Consider the following 22,527-nt stretch of genomic DNA (forward strand, 5'->3'; position numbering starts at 1 on the left):
AATTACATTCCAGCGATTTTGTCCAAGAATTCCAGATTTTTTCCTAGAACTGCATTATTTGAGAGTTTTCCGGACATACCTCCCGAAAACTATTTAAGAATTTCTCCAGGGATTCTTACTGGGATACCTCGAGGGTTTCCTCCAGTGACAGTTGCATGGCTTTCACGAGAATACCTTCAAGAATTCTTCCAATGATGCTTCCGGAAATACATCAATTGACATTTCTGCAAGATTTTGCTCTGAGATGAGTATGTGCATTGTGCAGCATGTGAGTACAGAAACTGTCTTGAGGGAAACTCTGGCAAGGACGTACTCGGAACAATACAACAGGAGGTTTATTCTTAGAGGAATAGAGATCCAAGACATTCGAAGATTGCTAATAAGCATAGACAAACAGGATGATTAATTACTGAAAGAACTCCATTTAGTCATGGAAGACATTAAGTAGACATTTTCAAAAAACCTTCGTGTGGGTTTCTACTATGTTCTATTAGAGAAACTGTTGAAGAAAGTTATGAAGACAACAACTTCTACCCAGCTGAAAATTTGTTTAATTTATTGTATCTAGTTTTCGCGATGAAGTTGTAAAATATGGGCTAGGGCATGAACTACATGCATAAGCATCAGTTTAAAAGAAAATTCATGTTATAAATCGAAGAAAAAAAATATTAGCGCATTTTGGTGATGCATCTTTGAGTAGAAGTTGTTGAGAGTCGACCCCGCTGTGCTGTCAAAAAAATTCAGGCTCAGTGAACTCAATGTTCATCGGTGCACTCGTCTATAGGTGCCATTCACGTATGTGGCAACCCTAATCCCACTTAATGCATCTGACAGGAGCCAACATCTATCGTGTATCTACAATGGAATCCTTTGTGGAAACACAAATGTTTACATACAAGATGTGTGATTTAAAAAAAAAAAAATGGCGGCCTCGCACCCTGGTGGTGCCATACTTGCATAGAAGATCAATTCAGTAACAAATTTTGAAAACGACGTATAATCAATGGGATAACATTGATTATACGTCGTTTTCAAAATTTGTTATTGAATTACACAAAACCGCCAAACTACCCATGTATGATTCTTTTGACATAATCCCATAGTTTAGCCTAATATCAAAGAATAGAAATACAGGTATGTTCCGTTTTTATCAACACGGTCCGCGATTTTCAGTTGACAAAAACGGAATAGTGACAAAAACGGAATAATTTTCTTTGACAAAATATTTTGCAACATTTTTATATGAATTGGAAGATTTACTGTAGAACACATTCCAAAAGTAAAAATATGCAATTTATTATGAAATTTAATTGTTTTTGATGTCTTTTAGCACATTTTGGTTCCACAGTTCAAATTACCGTTTTCTGACTGTGACGTCGACAAGAGGTTTTCACCACATTTGTGAACACAATTTTGGAAATTTATTCTCGTTGAACGCAAGAATGACACATATTACAGTTCCAGTGCTCAGATTGACGTTTTAAAATATGACATACTTCCAGGAACGATTCATCTCCAGGTACGTAATTTTGATATCCTAACAAAAAAGGATATGTTTTCTTCCTTCCGGAAGGCATTTCTCTACGATTAGATTTTTTTCTAAGCAATCACTTGTATTTTCTCCAGAATAATGGATTCTCCAAGAAGTTCCTCCAGAACTCTTCCAGGTTACCTTGTACCATGTCGCTTATTTATCTTTTGGAATTCGATAAGGGGTCGTCCATAAATTGCGGAGCATTTTTTGACGATTTTTGACACTCCATCCGCCCTTGTAGCCTACTTTCCCATACCTAAAACATGGGTCGTAGCATAATCAAAGATTCCCCCCTCCCCTAAAATGGTACGTCATTTATGGACAGACCCTAAGAGAAAAGAGAAAAGAGGTCTGTCCTTTATGATTTCTTCAGAAATTTCTTCTCGGATCAACCAAGATGTCTTTTTTTAATTTCTCCTGGAGTTTCTTCAAATATTCCACCAGGAATAGGAATTTATTAATAATTCTTATGCATTATGAACAGCTCGCTGACGTAGACATCCTGTTGAAATTCATTCCAGAGTTGCTTTGGAGATTCACTAAGATTTTACTTTTGAAATATAGGAGTTTCTCCATTCCTTAAAAAAATCTCACGAGAATTTTTCCAAGATTGCCTTCTGGGGTTTCCCCAGAATTTCTTTATGGGATTCTTTCAACAGTTTTTCTAGAATTACATCAGAAGTTCTTCCTTGAATTCTTTAAAGATTCTTTTATTATATTTTTTGACTGTGTTTTGGTATTTATGCGCAGTAGAAACATCTACACCTACTGGAACTTTTATTATGAATAGTTCCAAGAGATTTTCTATCTTTCATATTTATTATTTCCCCATGATTACAAGATAAACCAGCCTTGGGCTGAAAATCTCGTTAATGCTGATAATATAACAACAATAATTGTCCCCGATTTCCTACTGCGTTTCCTGGGAATCTCCCAGAAGTTTAGTCTAGTAATCTTCCAGGAATTCTTTCCTCAAATCCTCCAGAAGTTTCTTCATGGACTCCTCCTGATGTTTTGTATAGAAATCTCCGGGGAGTTATTTCTGCGAATCCTCCAGAAGTTCCATGTGGGAATCCACAAGAAATTCTTTCTAGGAATCCTGTATAAGTTTTTTCAAGAAATTATTCAATTGTTAATCGAGGGGTACTTTCAGAATTGATGGGATTTCTGTAGGATTTTTTGGGAATCTTAAGTTTCTTCTTGGAACCCTTCAGGAGGTGCTGGAGAAATCCCCAGATCATTTTCCAAGATCCTAGAATCCTCCTTCTTAGAGAAACTTATTTCTGAAAGACTTAACTCCTTATTCACCTAAAGGAATTATTTCTTGACAATTTCTCAGAAGAAATCAATTAAGGAATTTGGAGGAATACAAGAATCGCTAGTAGCAATGACTGAAGAAAACCAAGATTGCATTTTTGGAGCAAACGAAAGATGAAATCTAGAACTGGAAAATTTGGACAGGGCATCAAGGATGCCAAGAGGTATCTCTGGTAAAAATTTGAGCCCCGTCGGAAAGAAATAGCGATCAGGAAAGAAGAATTCAGCAAATCGCAAAATTTCAAGAAAACAATCAGGCAACGACAGGCAAAAAAAGCCCTAAACTGTTTGTTTAAGTTCTCGAAGAATACTTGAAGAAGCAGGCCAAGTTCCAGTTGGTACGTAGAGCCGTAAAAAAGAAGAATAAGAAGAATAAAGGCGAAGAAGGATCTTCAGAAGGAAGTTCTTAGAGGAATACCCAGATGGACATCCTGGAGCAATCCCTGGAAGGGGCACGAAATGTGCCCTAACACAATAAGCTAATGAAATAAAAAAAAAAGTTCGATTATCCATGGTTTTTTTTTTCTATTTCCGGAAAATCGAATCCGTCGTTTGATGGTTTTATATGCACATCCCATCTATTATTGATCCATCATGATTGACTACTTATGTTACACTTGGAAAATGATTGAGCCATTTTCTTGGCCATTTTACAAAACGACAAAATTGTTGATGATGATATTGATGTTCACGTGTTACCTCCTGCCATCTCCTGTCAGATTTTCATTAATAAAATTGGCTCGGTTTAATTTTTCTATTGGACTTTTAGTTTAATTTTTCTCATGTTCAAATAAGAAGTAAAATTATGCCTGAGAGAAAGCATGAATTAACATTATTTACAGCTGAATTTAAAATGTGTTGAAGGCTACTGTGGCGTATATGTACATACGTCTTCCATGTCATCATTGTTAGTTGTTTCAAATTCATTCATGGATGCAATGCCTCAAAAACAATGTTAAACTATAAATAACTCGTGTTCGTGGGAACAAATTTGAAAAAAAAACTGGTGTTGACAAAAACGGAATGGAATGTTGACGAAATCGGATAGTGACAAAAACGGATAGTGATAAAAACGAATAGTGACAAAAACGGAACATACCTGTATAAAGAATGCCCTCTCTTATCTTTTCCTATGTAAACGTTAAGCGACAAGACAAGTGGCACTCTCTAAGTGTATCAAGGTGGAAGCTTTATGTAACAGTGTGCGTGATTTGTCATAAGAAAAGGTAGTGTGCGTATGTTTTGATATCCGTATACAATTGGTAACACACACTACTGCATGAAGATTGAAATTTTATCCGCAGATAGCGCTGCGGTAGTGTCCCCCCGAGCATCAGCGGAGTGGGCATTCTTGATATCATTATTCTTTGCAAATATGCTAAATTTGAACGCAAGCTCAAACTCGATCACGTAAAGCTATCATATGCAAAAATCCGTGTGGGCGGCCTACTTGAAATAGTTATTTATGAAACGAGTTGCAAAAAGTTGATTTTTTCAGCACGAGTCGTACATGGATAAATACGAAGTGTGCTGAAAAAAACGAGTTTTACAACGAGCTCCATACAAAATTTTATGCAAGATTTCTCGGATACTTATTCAAAACGACGTATCAACATAGGATTTGCGTGTATTATACGTCGTTTTGAAAAAGTATCCGAGATTTATTCATAATGCAACTCATTTGAGTTGCATAATGTTCATAATGAACCAGTACGGAAAAGTTGGTCATTATGATACTGAAATGAGTAGTATAAAATAGAAATTATGACACTGAATTTCAAAAAAGCCTTTTTAATTGTGACCATAATATGTATTTGACTCCCACTATCCTGCAGGGAGATTCTTTCATGCAAGGGAGAGAACACCAAAACGCACCGATAGGAGTAAATGCCTTACAGTGGAAATTCTTAATTATACATTTCAAACTTCACATACACATACGCGCGCCTTGGCACCTTTGGATCGAACTTGTGGAGACGCATGGTTGTTCACTTCTTCTCGCTTCTCCATAGTACATTTTGAACGACTAAGCGTTTGCGGCTTTTGACCAACAACTTCTTGCCCTTCATCTATGGTGACATGACTAACAACCGTGCTAACAATCCAGCTTAACACACAAAGTGTGATCCTCAACTGTAGTTCAACAGAAGTTGATGCATATTGAACAACTCTCCTCCCGCCTGAGAAAATGCTCTCTCCCGAATTTCCCAGGCCTCGATCAGAATTTTCACTCGCTCACACGCGCAGCGCAGCATCCCACCGGTCGGTGGCTTAAAATATTGAATTTCAGTTTTTGCTTTCATTCCCGGCTGAGCGTACGAAGAACGGGTCACTGCTACGTGTGTATCGCGACGCGACGTTTGCACATTAGCATTTTCCTCGTGCGTTTTCGGTTCGCGTAGGGAGGATCATATCTTACGCATTTTCCCTTTACTGGTTCGACCTTGGCCCCGTGAAATACTGTTTGCTTGTTCAATCCGCCCTCGGAAGGGAGAAGCGTGGTACATTTTTTTGCGTTTTGCTCGCCGTTATCGAAGAAAATCTGTCGAATGTGACTGAAGTGAAAAATTCTCGTTTTAGTAGAAATTCCTGTAGGCGTCCGAAAGTGAAACATATTATCGCACAAGTGATGTAAGATTGCGGTTTTTTTTTTCTTGCTTTTCGCGCGTGAAGAAGTGTCACAAAAATGAGTACCACAGAAATTAGCACAACGGCGTCCACCTCGTCGTATGACACCGACTGCCACTACGGGAATTATCAGCCGAAGGCCCCGGTTCGGAAGAAACGCATCATGACCATGCTGATGGTAATGGAAGGGAGTTGAGTGCTAGAATAGCCTAAATTTGTGTTGTAGTCTAAAAACTTATCTCGATTTTCTAAAGCTGTCGAAGTACTACTCTAAGGCATACCGCAAAGCGAATAACATTGTAATGTATTTCTTCTGCTTTCGTTTCAATCTGTGAATGCGCGTTGACGAACCAACCGACCACAACTGACCATTTGACTGAATGAGAAAAACAGAAAATAAGTCAAGCCACTAAATCGTTGGTAAGCGCTTTTGCTCGTGAGGAGAGGTTTCTTTGAGAATTTACAGTTTTGAATCCCATCCGTTGCATATGCATCGCATCACACTCTGGTTAAAAAATCATGAACTACGGCGACCTTGACTCTCATTTCACTTGAGCGTGTGTAAGATTCTCTCATCATTGCATCTTCCCTTCATGAATGCACCGCTGTTTGATGATGAATTCAATAGAATAAGTTCATGGAAGACCATCACTTGCCGTAACCCTCTGCGAGATTCGAAGGGACTTAATACAGTAATGTTCCGATTTTATCACGGCCTCCGCGCGTCACCCCATTATTTTTCATTCATTTGCTGTTACATTTGAGAGCAAGTGCTTCCCCTCTTTTTTAAGATGAATGTTGAAGGCGCGTTGCAACGTTGAAAATATAAAATATGCGTATAGATTTTGTAGAATATCCAACAGCATTTTTGAAAAGGGGCGTGATAAAATCGGAACAATACTGTAGTGCCTCTGATACTCGAACTACGCACATCACTCGATCCATCGTCGCCTTGACCGATCGTATCGGTTTATCCGGAAATCCGTATTCGTGCATAATCTCGAGCATAATCTGCCATAACTGGTTTCGTTAGATTGTATCATACGCCGATTTAAAAATCGATGAACAAGTGATGTGTGGGCACGTTGTATTCGCGGCATTTCTGCAACACCTGGCGGATGGCGAACATCTGGTCCGTTGTAGCGCGTTAGCCCATGAATCCAGCCTGATATTGCCCCACGAACTCTCTTGCAATCGGTGATACAACGGCAGCATAAAATTTGAGCGAGTATCTTGCGGGCAGCGCTCAGTAGTGTGGTCGCACGATAGCTCCCACAATCCAACTTGTCGCCCTTATTGTTGATGGGGCACACGATACCTTCCATCCATTGTCGGTAATATTTCCTCCTCCGAAATCTTGGTAATGACCCAGTGTACTGCCTCTCCACCTTGCTCTCCACCGTATTTTAGAAGCTCACTTAGTAGTTGATCTGCTGTAGCGGCTTTGTTGTTTTTTAACCGGCTAACCTCCTCCTTAATCTCTTGTCAAAGGGGGTAAGGCTCTGTGGATCTCATTAGCCGGTTTTGCTATATACTAATGAACCGCCTCACTACACTGCAGGTTCCAAGAATCACCACTTTCGGGTTGATGTTCAGGTCCTTCTTTAATTCCAGCTCGTCTAGGAACCTCACAAGAGATTTAGGGACAACTCCAGTAGCCGAGGAAATAAAGTGAACTGACAGAACTAGATTTGTATCGTTGAAGAAATCAAACGCAAAAATGCCAAGACAGTCGAATTTCATTTGTTACATCCTGACAGGCTTAATCGTTTCTCCTACTGATTTGCAATTCATACAATGGTTTTCCACGTCTTCGTGCCAAACAGCTTCCTTTTTGTCAAGTCGTTCCTTCGGCTCCACCATCTCATTCTGCACTGATACTTGATCGTCGTCGGTTTTATCCTGACTCAACTGCGTTTGTTTAGCTTCCATATCGACGATCTGCTGCTTCTGTGCATTGATTTCGAACTGATGGTTCTACGCCAGGATGTCGTATTGCGCCCTAAAATCCTCCATCCCAGTCTGATCTTGCACTATCTGCATGCGCAGCTGCTGCAGTTAGCTGCTCTCCTGATTGAGACTCTCATTCTACATCTTCAACCACGTAGGATCCTTCTCCAAATGCGATAACTGTTGCTTCAGAGAGTTTACGCTCTCCTGTAAATAGACCACTTCGTCCTGCACGACTGAATTGTGGTCTCGTGTGCGCTCCGGATTCTCCGGATCCTGCTCCACTTGCGCGTCGATGGTTGATCGACGATGAAGTCGATGATGATGATGATGCCAAGAAGGGGTGTGACACTCACAGGGTTCGACAACCCATTGCCAATCCCCAATACTCATCGCCTCGATTTTCGACAGGTGGTTGGTCAGTTCGCACTTCAGCTGATCGACCTCGTATTCTTCTCCAGAATCTTAGTGTAGGGTTTCCTTCCACCAAATAATAACTAAAAATAAACTTCTGATTCTGACCAACCAGGTGATGATTGTGTAATGTGGGCGACGGATTTTCACGAAAATCCTTTTGGGTGTTACGTCTGTTTGTAAGTGCTACAACAGTTCATCATCATGCTGCATGAACTCTTTCTCCATTCTTCCATTAACGACATTCCTTGTTCCAACTTGACGAAAATCTTATTCATAAGCTTCTTGTTCTCATCTTCGTTGATCTTCAAATCCACTTCTAGCTTACGCAGCTTCTCCGCCCGTTGGCATACCTCCACTTCCTGCGCACTTGTCACCGTTCGACCTGAATGTTTATCCCCGCGTTCAGCTTCTCTTTGTCTGCCTTCAACCTTCGGAGCAGCATCGACCCGAACCGTCCACAATTGGTTTTTCAGCTCAGTCAGTTGATTATCAGTTTCCTGCTGCTTTCATTCCATCTCCTTCAGCTCATAGATTGTAGTCGTTCCTTCTGTTCCGTAGGTTTATGCTGCTGAGTCGCCTGTTGCTTCGCTTGTCTTCTTGAGATATTCGGCGGATAATCTTGCCAAGAATGACGATTCTAGCTTTCTAGAAAATATGCTCGAACCTGCTGGATTATAGTGCCCGGCGGATATATGTGACGCCTCGAGGTCAGTCTTGGTCCACTCAACCACCCCAAAGCTGTATAGATCGGTTGTGCTACTTTTCACCAAATGGTACTTTTCCCAGAATGACCCATTTCTCCGAATCACACCCTTCTTTATTTTATAGGCGGTCCTTTCAAGTTTTACTGCTCCTCAGACCTGCTGAACGAAAAATGGTAATATGGCTCCTTCTTTCCATTGCTGCTCGTTCTTTCTAGAACCAAATTGATTCCAACGACCTGTCTAACTATGGTTGGATATCTTTTTAAATAACCTAGTTCCCAGGACACGAAAATTTTGTGGCAAGTGGTCATTTCGAACAAGAATTTAATATACAGTACGGACCCGATTTGGTCAGCCCCATTTTGCGACAAACTTTTTGCTCTCATTATCTAACTTTAACAGCAGTAGTAGTTATAGTAATTAATAGTTTAGTTGAAGAAATTGTTCCTTGAATCCTAATCAAATCAAATAATTTACAACAACGCCTACGCCACCATATTAAATCATGTAGCATAAAAGATGTATATCTTACGTTACGAATTTAAATATACAAAATAAATAAATAAAAAAATTACGGTAAAATTCTGATCAATTCATTTAAGATCATCAACAAACTACTGCTGAAAGGCAGAACATACAGAGATAAAAAGTGTTAGTATCGGTTTAGATTTTCGACGGGAGCAAAAAATGAGTTCCGGAAAGGGGCTGACAAATTCGGGTCGTTTATGTATAGTCTTTCCGGGTAAACGAGTCATTCGGGGAACTGCCCAGACAACCAGCAATCGTATAAGATGTTGCATAAGATGATAAAGTGGAGGCCATATGCATGCATGCCTCCATTTAGGCGCATGTTAAATGTACGTATATTAGAGTGGGACAACGTTGTATGGAGAAACTTTAAATTTGATCGCATCAACCCGGAACAAAGCTTTTTCAAACTGTATTGGCGGCTAAAACAACTGTGCAAAATTTGGAAGCGATTGGTTGCGTCCCCGTATTCCGCATTGCGATTGAAATTTGTATGGAATTTAGTATGGGAAAACGTGCTTTTTTGCATTTTTCTCCTAAATTGATTTTTTTGTCTAAAACTATCTAACTAATAACGTTAAAGTGTAGCCTAGGATATGCCGAAAAACTTTGCCAAAGACCGCAAAGTGATTCGATGCTTGTGGAAAAAGTTATTCGCTTGGTAACTTAGGCCAAAAATTAAGATTTTATTATTGATGTTATTCCTTTACATGTTAAATGTTAAGCACCACCGGGCAATCTGTACGTTATAACTTTTTTCACAAGTGTCGGATCACTTTGTGGTCTTCGGCAAAGTTTTTCGGCATATCCTAGGCTATACTTCAACGTCATTAGTTAGATCGTTTTAGACAAAAAAAATCAATTTAGGAGAAAAATGCGAAAAAGCACGTTTTCCCATACTAAATTCCATACAAATTTCAATCGCAATGCGGAATACGGGGACGCATCCAATCGCTCCCAAATTTTGCACAGATGTTTTGGTCGCCAAAAGGAATCGAAAAAGCTTTGTTCCAAAAAATCGACTTTGTTGACCCAGTCTAACGTATATCGCCTCCACTTTAACATCTTATACAACATCCTATACGATGACTGGTTGACTGGGTGTCTTTCGGGGATACGGGCCATTCGGGGAACCGGCGTTCGGAGAAACGATATTCGGGGAACCGGCATTCGGGGAAAAGTATCACAATCGTATAGATCAACAGGGGCATAGCAAACGTGTTGATTGCCTTCGCCTTGTTGCCGGCTGATATAAAGCTCTTCAGAGCATAGTTGACACGATACAAAAACTTGTACTGCAGCTGCTTCTCGATCTCGATCTTCTCGAAGCCGAGGTTGCTGTAGTCTTTGCCTGGTATCCATTACTTGACCCCGGCGATCATGAACACAGTCACATGCTGCAACAGTTGATGCAGCCACTCTATACTGATTCCGGAAACAGCTTTAGGTCGTCCATAAAGAATGAGTGTGATTCTTTTACTCCTTTCAATTTTCAGTTGACAGGTGTAGTTGTATTGGATGAGTGCTCTGTTGAAGGAGCTTATGACAAGGCAGAGCCATAGCGAACTGAAGGATGCCTTAGAAAACCTTTCTTGATGCTGACACCTCTACCTTGTACAACTGCTGTGCTTTAAGAAAATACTGAGTCGTACGGCTTCTTGCAGTCAATGTACACTATTTTCAAGTTTCTCTGCTTTTCAGTGGCTTGGCCCATAATGAAGCATCTACGATGACCTGATTTTTGCAGCCTTGCGTGTTTTTGCGATCGTTGTTGGCATCGCAGTGGGCTTGTGTCCTCCTCAATATTACCGACGACAGACTCGAAACGCACGTTATTGGTCTATCTGTACTTTGCTGGATCAGCTGTGTATTGGACCTTCAGCAGAAGATAAGTGGTACCCTCTGGTAATGAACTCTGGTAGCTGCGTGGGATCTTCTTGCACCATGTATAAACATTCCGACATCTGCCCGTGAATTTCTATACCAAAAACTGTGCACAAAATCGCATTCTAGTGCAGCCCAGTTTCTGGTATACCGGGTAGCCCCACGTATATCCTGAGCGGTAACTACGACCGTGGACATGCGTAAGACCTTCACACTATCGCTCTTCTTCTGCATGTGCTGGGGAGAGTTCTCACAAAGATTGGTCCAGAGCTGTGTGACGTCGCCAATCTCCGGAAGGTTTTCTCCAAAATAACACAGTAGAACAACACAACAGCGGAACGAGAAAGGAACTTTCCGGACCGGAGTAGAGCAAAACACTTGCGTAAGGTTTGACGATCACGAACAAAAAACTTTAATCAATATTTACACTTCCAAATATACACAATAACATTGCTCGACAACATATTTAAAACATGTTCAGGGTGTATCTATTGATACCTTAGTTGTCTCGCTTATGAGAGGGACTGGGAATGCAAAATTACGTATTTATTCCCAACCAGGTAAACTTTCCGTCAATCCCGTCCAATGAGCTTGATTTATCGATTCAAACCAAGCAACTATCCCCATTTCTTTGCCAAAGAATATCTTCGGAATCGCCTGTCTGACCGACAATTACCGGGCGAGGTAAATCGTGTAAAAGCCACACGATCCATTTGCTGCTGTTGGCATTAGTCAATGAATGGGATGATCTTTTCCGATTCCCAAAAAAAGTAGGTCTTTTCAAATAACGTCAAACAACCTACCTATACCTACATCTGTTTGATGTCTTTGCCACCGCCACCGTTCGTTCTCTGCGTAGGTCCCATCACACTAGCTTGCTGGGGCCATTGCATCCAAGACTATAGCTGTGTACAAACATGTATGTCCGCATTCGTGTGGTTTGGTGCGGGATATTGGTACCACCAAGTGTAGTAAATATAGCATCAATCCTGTTACGTAGTCCTCGCATCAGTGACAAATTGACTTAACCCTCGCCCTCGGTCTACTCGATTGATCAGTCGATTTACACATTTTTGATAGTAAACAAACTGGCCAACAGATAATCCAAGCCGCTTATAATATAGTTCCTATTAGAATGTTTGACATTTGTATCCAACATTTTACGAGCGCTAATGGTCGCAAGAATTTTTCTCCCTTTCTGGTAGGGATCAGCCGATTTGACGTTTGGTTTCTGCCGTTTGGCAGCTGAACGGTAAAATCGATCATCAATCTTATCGATCAATTGTCTTCCGACGCAAGCCAGTCGTCAAATCGTTTGATCCCTACCAGACAGTAAGAAATTTTACTCACTTTCTGGCAAGGGTTCAAACGATCTGACGTCTTGTCTGTATCATTTTACGGTTTGACATTTGATCGATAAGATTGATGATCGACCTTATCGATTAGCTGTCAAACGAAACAATTCCAACATCAAATTAGTCGATCCCTATCAGAAAATGAACGTAATTATGGCGGCAATTAGCGCTGGTAAAATACTGCAGCCGCAGGATATCTTGAACGGACTGATGGTATTCGTACCATTCCATGGTACTATTATTTTGAAATTCCGAATGTTTTCGTCCATTTATCTGTGGCCGCACGTTGCACGGAATGACGTTGTTTATTCCCAATGAAGTCGAATCCTACGTTTCCACGCTGTCTCACTTTACTCCGTTCATTAAACACTGCGCTTACTTTATGACTCCGATGAGATTCTGCTCGTCAGCTGCTGTTATTTGGATGTAGTTTCACTTCTTATTATCTCTTTTTTATTAGTTATCAGTGGTATGTTTTTATCCTATAGAGCTATTATTCACCTCCTAAGTTACATTTTGATGGTCTGATAGTCTTGTAGAGGTTTTAAGAACCGTCATAAAACGTGTTATCTTCTATTTTGGTTTTATGGTGCTCCTAAGAACCTCTTCTAGTCTATTTGACATAAAAATGTTGCTTGAGCTTCTTTATTCTATGTTCTTGATAAACGCATGCCCCATCTAATGCTTGTAGAATCGTTTCACGTAGTTTGCCTTCCGAAGAACCTTTCAATCTCCCGAGGAACCGTGAAGTCTGGTTCTTCACAACCTTTCAACAGCTCTTCTTACAATGTCATATCCTTGTTCTTCTCCTCCCGGGGACTGGTCACCCCTCACAGATGACCCTATCCACGAACCGACCGCTCTACGAAGAGGAATGGTTCCACGGGGTCCTACCACGCGAGGAAGTGGTCCGATTGCTGCGCAACGAAGGCGACTTCCTGGTGCGGGAAACGACCCGCAACGACGAGAGCCAAACCGTGCTCAGTGTCTGCTGGAACGGACACAAGCACTTCATAGTGCAGACCACGGCCGAGGTGAGTTCAACGATTGGTCCAGCTAGGCGAAAGTGTTCGAATCTTGAAATTTATCTGTTGTTTCTAGGGTCACTACCGCTTCGAGGGCCCGGCATTTCCCAGTATACAGGAGTTGATCCTGCACCAGTACCAGTCGGAGCTGCCCGTTACGGGACGTTCCGGGGCGGTCCTCCGCAAGCCAGTATTAAGGGAACGGTGGGAGCTCAGCAACGACGATGTGATACTGCTAGATAAGATCGGAAGGGTAAGTTCGGTCCCCGTGGGACATTCTATATCTGGGAACGATTAACGAACGATTCTGAATCTTTCCAGGGCAACTTCGGCGACGTGTACAAGGCGAAGCTGAAATCCTCCAAGAACACGCTGGTGGCGGTGAAAACTTGCCGGATGACACTGCCGGAAGAACAGAAGCGGAAGTTCCTGCAGGAGGGACGCATTCTCAAGCAGTACGACCATCCGAACATCGTCAAACTCATTGGGATCTGCGTGCAGAAGCAACCCATTATGATCGTGATGGAGCTGGTCTCGGGGGGATCGTTGCTGATGTTTTTGAGGAAGAATGCGGCGACCATGACGCAGAAGCAGCTGATGGCCATGTGCCGCGATGCGGCGGCAGGTGGGTAGTGGGGGGGATTCCGGGAAGTTAAACTGTAGACTTTGAAGGAAGAACTTGCTGAACACCTTGAGGTGCTTGGAATCACGTCGAATCAGTTCCATGAAGTCACACCATGAAAGATTACAGAAAGAAAGATCAAATATGGGTCATTCCACGCCAAGTGACCGACCGCTTGCAATCGACCATCACGGATTTGAACCAAATTTGGCTGAAACATTTGTTTAGATGGAAAAAGAAAAAATCCAAATTTTGGTGCCGATTGGATCACCCCTCGGCCCGTGGCAGCACCCCTCGTTTTGGCCGATATGAAAATTATCCTCTCTTTCTTTTATTTTTATCATTGAAACGATTGCACCTACACATTTTCGACCTTCGGCTTTTTTAAAGGAAATCGTTCAGGGAATCCAGAAAAAATATTATTTTTTTAGTACAGTGTTGCCAGATATCATATTTTTCAATTTTAAAACTAAAAATCGATTTTTCTCAAAATACGTATATTTTGATTTTAAAAATTTTGATTCCATCGTGTTTATCAGACGTTTTTCTATCGAAAAAGCTTAACTTCCCAAAGTAATTTGCGTCGTTCCTGAGATATAGCGTTTTTAAGAAAAAATATTCATTTTTTTCATATAAAGTATCATATAAAATCAGGAGCAGTTTATAAATTCCGTAAAAAAAACATTGTTCGATGCCATATAATCACGTTTTGTGCTGATTTGAACAATATCGAGTATAAAAAGGATTAAAAAAAATTGTGACAGTGTTGCCAGTTTACCTTTTTTATTATACCATGAAACCTAACCTTCAAGTGTTTGACAATGTACAGGTTATTCTGAAAATGCGCACCATGTGTGTTGCAAGATGTGTGAACAGGATAAAAACAATACACATCTTCTATAACGACCCTGCTGTTGACCTTTTCTTCACAGACAAACAGACGTAACACATAGAAAAATTTTCGCGAAAATCCATTGCCTAGTTCACACTAGGTGAAACGTCTAACGCTTAGAAAAATGATGTGCGCACCTCTGGTTGTGAAAGCTACAACTATAAAGGTTTAAAAAGATCGTTAAAACCGTGGTCGTTGGATTTTTTTTTCAATGTTACGTCTGTTTGTCTGTGTTTTCTTGTTTATGGTCCTATCTGACAAAATGACCCGATAATTGGCAGTTATTGTTAGTTTGATAGTTAGCAATAAAAAAATTGGTTTATTGGAAAAGATGAGGATAAATTGTTAAAATATAAAATGTATCTATTGTGAAATGCATTTCAATTGTCATTTTATTCATTTCAACGATGTTGTAGATGGAAGTGTTGCCACACATGTAATTTTTATTGTAAACATCTAATTTACACAAAAGCTTTCGTAAATAGATAACACCAAATAAAAACAAATGATTTCTGTTTTTATACATAACGAGCACATTTGGCAACACTGCATGAGTATGAGCATATATGGCAACACAATTCATAATTGCTACTACATGGTTAATCGCAGCGAACGATTGTCGCTTTAGTTTGTGTTTTTGCTTATCAGCGACGACAGCAGCCACTTCGATCACTCACCAGCATTATTCACCATTCGCCATTCATTCATTCGCTTGCGATCAAAACTGCGTAAGAGTAAACGCAATACCCGCACCTATTGTTTGCGTTTCCGCTAAATACTAGCATACTTGGCAACACTGCCGTAAAAATCAATCAAAAGATATTTTTACAGGGATTTTTATAAGGAGTTGGACCTTCGAATATAAACTAAAAATACTGAAGTCTGCCCTACCAGTTGCGCGACGATGCGTAGTATCTAATATTATCTAATTCCAAAGGATATCATACTTTATATTTTATCATATTCCATATTATCAGGTTCAGCTTCTGGAATTAGCTGTGGGTCATTGAATGTAGTTATATCGAAATTACATTTTCAGCACTGTTGCTTATAAATACACTCATCAAATGTTTTCCTGAATATATTTTACGTCGATGTTGCCAAATGTACTAAACCTAAATAAAAAAATACTTTTGGCTTTTTAATTAGATTTTATACTAATGTTCTAGTAAAATTAAGATTTCTACAATAAATATTACATATTTGGCAGCACTTCTGTTCAGATACTGTTAAAATATATGAAATTTGTTTAGAATTGATGATCTCAATCTCAGATACATTTTTTTAGTTCAACAGGTTATGCTAGTCCATTACGATAGACTCATAATTGATGAACTGGCAACACTGTAACATTTTTTTAATCCTTTTTATACTTGATATTTTTCAAATCAACACAAAACGTCTTTGTATGGCATCGAACAATTTTTTTTTGCGAAATTCATAAACTGCACCTGATTTTATATGATACTTTATATGAAAAATATGAATATTTTTTCTTAAAAACGCTATATCTCAGGAACGACGCAAATTACTTTGGGAAGTTAAGCTTTTTCGATAGAAAAACGTCTGATAAACACGATGGAATCAAAATTTTTAAAATCAAAATATACGTATTTTGAGAAAAATCGATTTTTAGTTTTAAAATTGAAAAATATGATATCTGGCAACACTGTACTAAAAAAATAATATTTTTTCTGGATTCCCTGAACGATTTCCTTTAAAAAAGCTGAAGGTCGAAAATGTGTAGGTGCAATCGTTTCAATGATAAAAATAAAAGAAAGAGAGGATAATTTTCATATCGGCCAAAACGAGGGGTGCTGCCACGGGCCGAGGGGTGATCCGATCGACACCAAAATTTGGATTTTTTCTTTTTCCATCTAAACAAATGTTTCAACCAAATTTGGTTCAAATCCGTGATGGTCGGTTGCAAGTTTTCACATTTTCTCGGTCACTTCATATGGAATGACCCATATTGAGTTTTTCAATCCAAGAACTTCTTGAAGACCTAAGTCTACTTAAGATCGAAAGATCTACAACAGAACTTGGTGAACCAATCCAAGCGTAGACATGTTCTGTTCAGCTACGATGAACTTCTGGCTTGACTAAGTCTATGCACCATTCGGGTCTTATAAAGACACTACACAAGAGTTCCCAGATAAACCTTTAGACATTGACTGAAGAGTTTGAAGCTTAAGGCCAACTGCAAGTGGTCGGAAGTCCAGTATAATTGGCTATGCCAGCAATGCTTGTCTAGCCAACGTCTCTCACAAAGTTGGAGAACTGCTATAATACTTTTGACACATTGACTGAGTAATACAGGTCATCCTGAGTATTCCATCAGGAATGAAGATCTTCAAGATCTACAGGTTCTGCCATCGTTTCTGCTCACTCCACACTTGTAATTCATTCACGTGGACGATCGCCTGGCCTTACATTATTACGAGAAACTTTTTTCTGCATTAGTTCTACATTCTTCGATACACAAGCGGCGTTCAATAGATAATGAAGCACAGGTCGTCCAGACTTTGTTTGAAATAAAGGTTACAAGCTCTGCTATCGTTTGTGTTCGCTAAGCTAATATAATATGGGTCATCCAAACTACTCTAGGTCAACTTCTACAATATCTGCAGACTCTTTCATCGTTTTTGAGCAACGCCGAATCAGTTCCCCGCAAAGTGCAACTATTTCATTTTGGGACTTCCTCAATAATCCAAACTACTCTGGCATCAAGGTCTTCAATATCTCCAGGCTCTACCGTCGTTTTTGTGCACCATACTCACGTAAATCTTTCACTTTGACGATCGCTGGGACTCAAAACACTACGGGAAGCTCTTGGCTTTGCTGTTTTGTTAGTTAGACATTTCGCGGTGTTCAAATGACCTTCCAATACGTTTCATGACGTCAATGAATCCATTGCAATGGGTATCCACGAGACATGGTTCACGTGACCCATAAAGTCTCAGAGCGCAACTAGAATACTTTTAGTACGTTCTTTGGATAATGTAGATCAACCAATCTACTCTGGAGTAGAGGTCTTCAAGATCGTTTTGTTTATTTGAACCCTATAAATCGTTCATGTTGGTATCAGCTGGACCTCCTAGCAATACAGGAGCTCATTGGCTTCAATACTCTATGAACTTCGGTCACTATGTGAGGTTCGGTTCAAGCTCTGTCATGTTTCCACTGCAACGTAATCCGTAAAACATGATCCTTGCTACACATAGTATTACGAGTATTTTTCTTTGTCGGTTGGAGAATTAGATGTATACAGAAGGCCTCCAATACATTTGGAAGCTTCGATTGTAAAATCTTTTTGCTGCGGATGTTCGCGGAGTACTGTTAAAGGTCAGAGCACAACTACAGCTCGGTAGATGCACTTAGAGATGGTCTAATCTGAGGTATCCAAACTACTCTGGAATGTAGATCGTTAAGTTCTACAGGCCTTATCATCGTGTCCGTTCAATCCATCTATGAAATTCATTATCTTTGGTGATTGCCGGCCTTCACAATGTTACAAGTAGTTCTCTGCTAGTTGTGGTATGACCCTGTGTTGGAAACTCAGTTAACAAATCCAGGGACATTGTGATGTGGGTCCAAGGGTTGAGCATAGGTCTGACTCGAAGTTTGCAGATATCCTAATTACGAATGACATCCTATAACCCAATCTACTTCATTCTCAGGTATGCGTTACCTAGAATCAAAGAACTGCATCCACCGGGACCTGGCGGCCCGTAACTGCCTGATCGGCAACGAAAACATCGTCAAAATCTCCGACTTCGGAATGTCCCGCGAGGAGGAAGAATACATCGGTAAGTCCACTGCCTTAGTTTCAACATCCCCCACTTAACCCCACTCACCTTCCATTCTAGTGTCCGGCGGCATGAAGCAGATCCCGATCAAGTGGACCGCCCCGGAGGCGCTCAACTTCGGCAAGTACACCTCCCTGTGCGACGTGTGGTCCTACGGCATCCTGGTGTGGGAGATCTTCAGCCGGGGCGACACGCCCTACTCCGGGCTCAGCAATTCCCGCGCCCGGGAGCGTATCGACGAAGGCTACCGGATGCCCGCGCCGGAGAACACCCCGCCGGAGATGTACCGGTTGATGCTCAAATGTTGGTCGTACGAACCGGAGAACCGGCCCCACTTTGACGAGATCTTCACCGTGGTCGATGCCCTGATGTTGTGTGCCAAGGACTAGCGAAGGATGATGGATCCAGCGGTGGTGGCGGCGGCGGTGGCAGCTCAGCAGCAGCGGTCCAAACAACGATGTCTTTCTTGCAGCAGGACCAACTCCAAGCCGCAGCCGGGGTCCTCCGCCGGGAAACCGCGACGGAAGGTGTACTTTTGCTCATCGGTGGCCATGGCGGTCGCGGCCAAGGCTTGATGGTTCCCGTTGTTTTAATTTATTTCTGTATAATTTCTCTTCTAGTTTAGAAAGTTAGTTTATGAGTTGCTGCTTTTACTCGCGGGACAACGAAAAATGTGCACAAGAGACAAGGAATTATAGACGAACGAGTCGAAATCGGCGAGATTTGTTTTAGTCGTTAAGTGAAGAGTTACGTTAGGATCAAGTTTAGGTGTCGTTTACAGAGAGATTGAATGACTGCGCTGAATGTGGCCAAAAAAGCTGAGGAATTCCCAGGCAAAACCGAGGAAGTGATTGTTAGTTAGTGATAGTGATGGTCGACGGTTGAGTTGATATACTGCGAAGAAGGAAACATGTTTTGTGATGTGACAAGATTTTATCGAATTAGTTGAGGCGTTTAGCTTGTTAAGCAGTTTATATCTGAATTTATCTAGAAGTACATATATCATAGAAGACGGATTTCTGGCTAAGTCGTCTGCGGAGTTGACAGTATCATCTATGAATACAACGAGACTTCGTTGGTGTGGGTTCACAGCACTTTCTCACTGCACTTCTCCACGAATTTCAAAATGCACTAGGCTCTCAACTTAGAATATATGGTCTTACGTCTTCTTTATTTCCAATCGTTCATTTAACGAGATTCGAATAAAACTAAACCAATATCTAAAGACTTCACAACTATAACAAGTAACAGAGAACAAGTTACTTTATCGATGCATAGCTTGCTTGCCCTGAAACAACTAATCGGCCATTTTCCGTAGAAATTCCATTGTTGACATCGTGTCATATAGAGAATGAGTTGCCACAACTATATGCCCTACTTTATGTTTCGTCGGTAGCCCCACCAATTAATAATATTAAATTCTCGCACAGAAATAGATACTTTTATAAACTTTTTTTAAATCTATTTATTTTGATCAAAACCTCAATTAATATTTCAACGCTAAAACACTAAAATGATTAACAAAGTTTCGTTGCATTCTAAGGAAGTTCTGTCAACCATTAGATAGTTTAGCACCAAATCCCTCAAAAATTACTCAAGAAAGAGCATCACATACATACACACACACGCATACACCCATAAACGCTTAAATGCTATAGGAAATGAACGCGCAAGAATGGCTTCGTTGTAAGTTTTTGTATGCCAGGCTTATTTGAAATCTAGGAAATTATTTTACAATACCAACATTCAAACACTCTAAAACAGGCGAATCAATTCTCATAAAAAATGCTATTAGAACAAAAACAAAGGTTTCTCCGAACCGGTCCACCTCACCCCTCGGGTGGTGAGAGCGTTCCATTTTTCTCCTCCAACGTGAATGCATTTCTGCCATCTATATCTTCTAATTAAAGCTCGCAATCTACAGGAGGAAAATCGAAGTTCGCCCACCCCCTTTTTCGGGGTGATGGATCGGGGAGTATGTATTCAACGGTTTACATGCACGTAACACACGTGAACGAATGAAAAAAAACAACATATTTAAACGTAATACTCTCTATCCTCTTATACATCAGACAACACTTTTAGACATTTGACTGCTACTTATATACTGCTATAATACAACAACAGCAAAAAAAAAAGTAAGTTAATTGCAGTTTTTGGGAATCGTTGCAAGCGAGTATCCTAATACACGGAAAATCAAAATACAACTGTAATATTTACATATTCTAATATTAAATATTACGCTAAAATATTTTATAAAAAAAAAGTATCGTTCAAAGAGCTCCTAACTCATTGTAGATGATTCTATCACATCCCTTGATACTTCGATATGGCGCCTGTTCCGAAGAAACAAATTTTCTATGTTTAAAATAGCTTGAAAAACTATTCTGCCGTAATTCTGCAAAGTGACACTTAGCGACATGGAGGGGAGCGACACAAGTATTGCAGACTACATCCCAAATTGGACTATCACACTTTTTATGGTACGCCTAAAAAGTGTGATAAAAGTGCACATTTGCCTCGGATCGTCTCGACGTCTTCGGGGCACTTATTCCTCCGTTTACAAGGAATAAGTGCATCGAAGACCTCAATTCGATCCGACGTATCCCTGCGTTGTAATCACACTTTCAAGGTGTGTGCACACTATTGTGTCAGTCCAATTTGGGGTGCAGTCAGCAATATTTCCAAGCCGAATTATCCTAAAAAAGTAGGGACAAGTCAAATTTTACGAGAGAAAAACAGTGCTCATATAGTTGCACAGAATTCTTCACGATTCCGCAGATTTTCTCCCATTTATGCTAAAGTGTGAATTGACACTAACGTCGAACGGTAAAGTGTTACGTGTGCTGAATGAAAATTAACTGATTTGAATGAATTCGCGTAAATTCGAGCAGATAAAGTTACTCAGAATTCCTCAGAGTTACTCTCGTTTCTACAGTGTCTTACCTGTCAGCGTATCTAGATAGATACTAAGGGGAATGACATATAATTTTCTATCCGGAAAATCCGCATTTATCCGTTCCTAACCGTCGCTAACCACTGATAACTGAGCAGCAATTAGACGCGGTTAACGACGGTTAGCAATGGATAAATGTGATTTTTTCCGGTTAGCAAAGGAAGTGTCATTCCCCCTTCCATTCATAAAATCGGCTCGTAAAATGGACTATGGAAATCAATTTAAAAGAGCACGCACACTTTACTCCACACAAAGTTTAACCAAATTGACGACAACAAGAGTAACAATAAAACACATAGAATAAAACGTATATAATCATCTAATTGGCCTTACACGGACTTTCAAGAATATTTGACAAACTTTGGGCTAGTTTTACACCATAACTTCACACAGAAAAACGTTTTCGTTTATGATTAAAAAGTTTGTGTGTCAATGAAAGTTTTACTTGTTTTAGCGTGAATTTGCAAATCGAACTTGTATCTAGGCACACTCCGATCATTTCGGAGGATTAGCAGCAGATAGATAGATAGATAGATAGATAGATAGATAGATAGATAGATAGATAGATAGATAGATAGATAGATAGATAGATAGATAGATAGAAAGATAGACAGATAGATAGATAGATAGATAGATAGATAGATAGATAGATAGATAGATAGATAGATAGATAGATAGATAGATAGATAGATAGATAGATAGATAGATAGATAGATAGATAGATAGATAGATAGATAGATAGATAGATAGATAGATAGATAGATAGATAGATAGATAGATAGATAGATAGATAGATAGATAGATAGATAGATAGATAGATAGATAGATAGATAGATAGATAGATAGATAGATAGATAGATAGATAGATAGATAGATAGATAGATAGATAGATAGATAGATAGATAG

General features: G+C 40.1%; 1 protein-coding gene across 10 annotated transcripts in view; it reads left to right on the top strand.

The window, feature by feature from the left end:
* Positions 1-20,931, top strand: part of LOC109411496 (tyrosine-protein kinase Fer) — a 228,198-nt gene extending 207,267 nt beyond the window's left edge. For 8 of the 10 annotated variants that reach the window (XM_062847237.1, XM_062847236.1, XM_062847239.1 and 5 more), the window contains 5 exons: positions 13,154-13,351; positions 13,419-13,595; positions 13,664-13,967; positions 18,537-18,665; positions 18,726-20,931. In XM_062847237.1, coding sequence (XP_062703221.1) covers positions 13,154-13,351; positions 13,419-13,595; positions 13,664-13,967; positions 18,537-18,665; positions 18,726-19,054 — 1,137 coding nt within the window. In that variant the 3' untranslated portion in view covers positions 19,055-20,931. Of the gene's footprint in view, positions 1-5,148; positions 5,658-5,872; positions 5,900-13,153; positions 13,352-13,418; positions 13,596-13,663; positions 13,968-18,536; positions 18,666-18,725 lie in introns of those variants that run through there. The other 2 variants (XM_019685018.3, XM_062847244.1) reach the window with 2 other exon arrangements.
* The last annotated feature ends 1,596 nt before the right edge of the window (positions 20,932-22,527 follow it).

The sequence above is a fragment of the Aedes albopictus genome, chromosome 1 (genome assembly GCF_035046485.1).
Source record: "Aedes albopictus strain Foshan chromosome 1, AalbF5, whole genome shotgun sequence".
In the NCBI taxonomy this organism is placed as follows: Eukaryota; Metazoa; Arthropoda; class Insecta; order Diptera; family Culicidae; genus Aedes; species Aedes albopictus.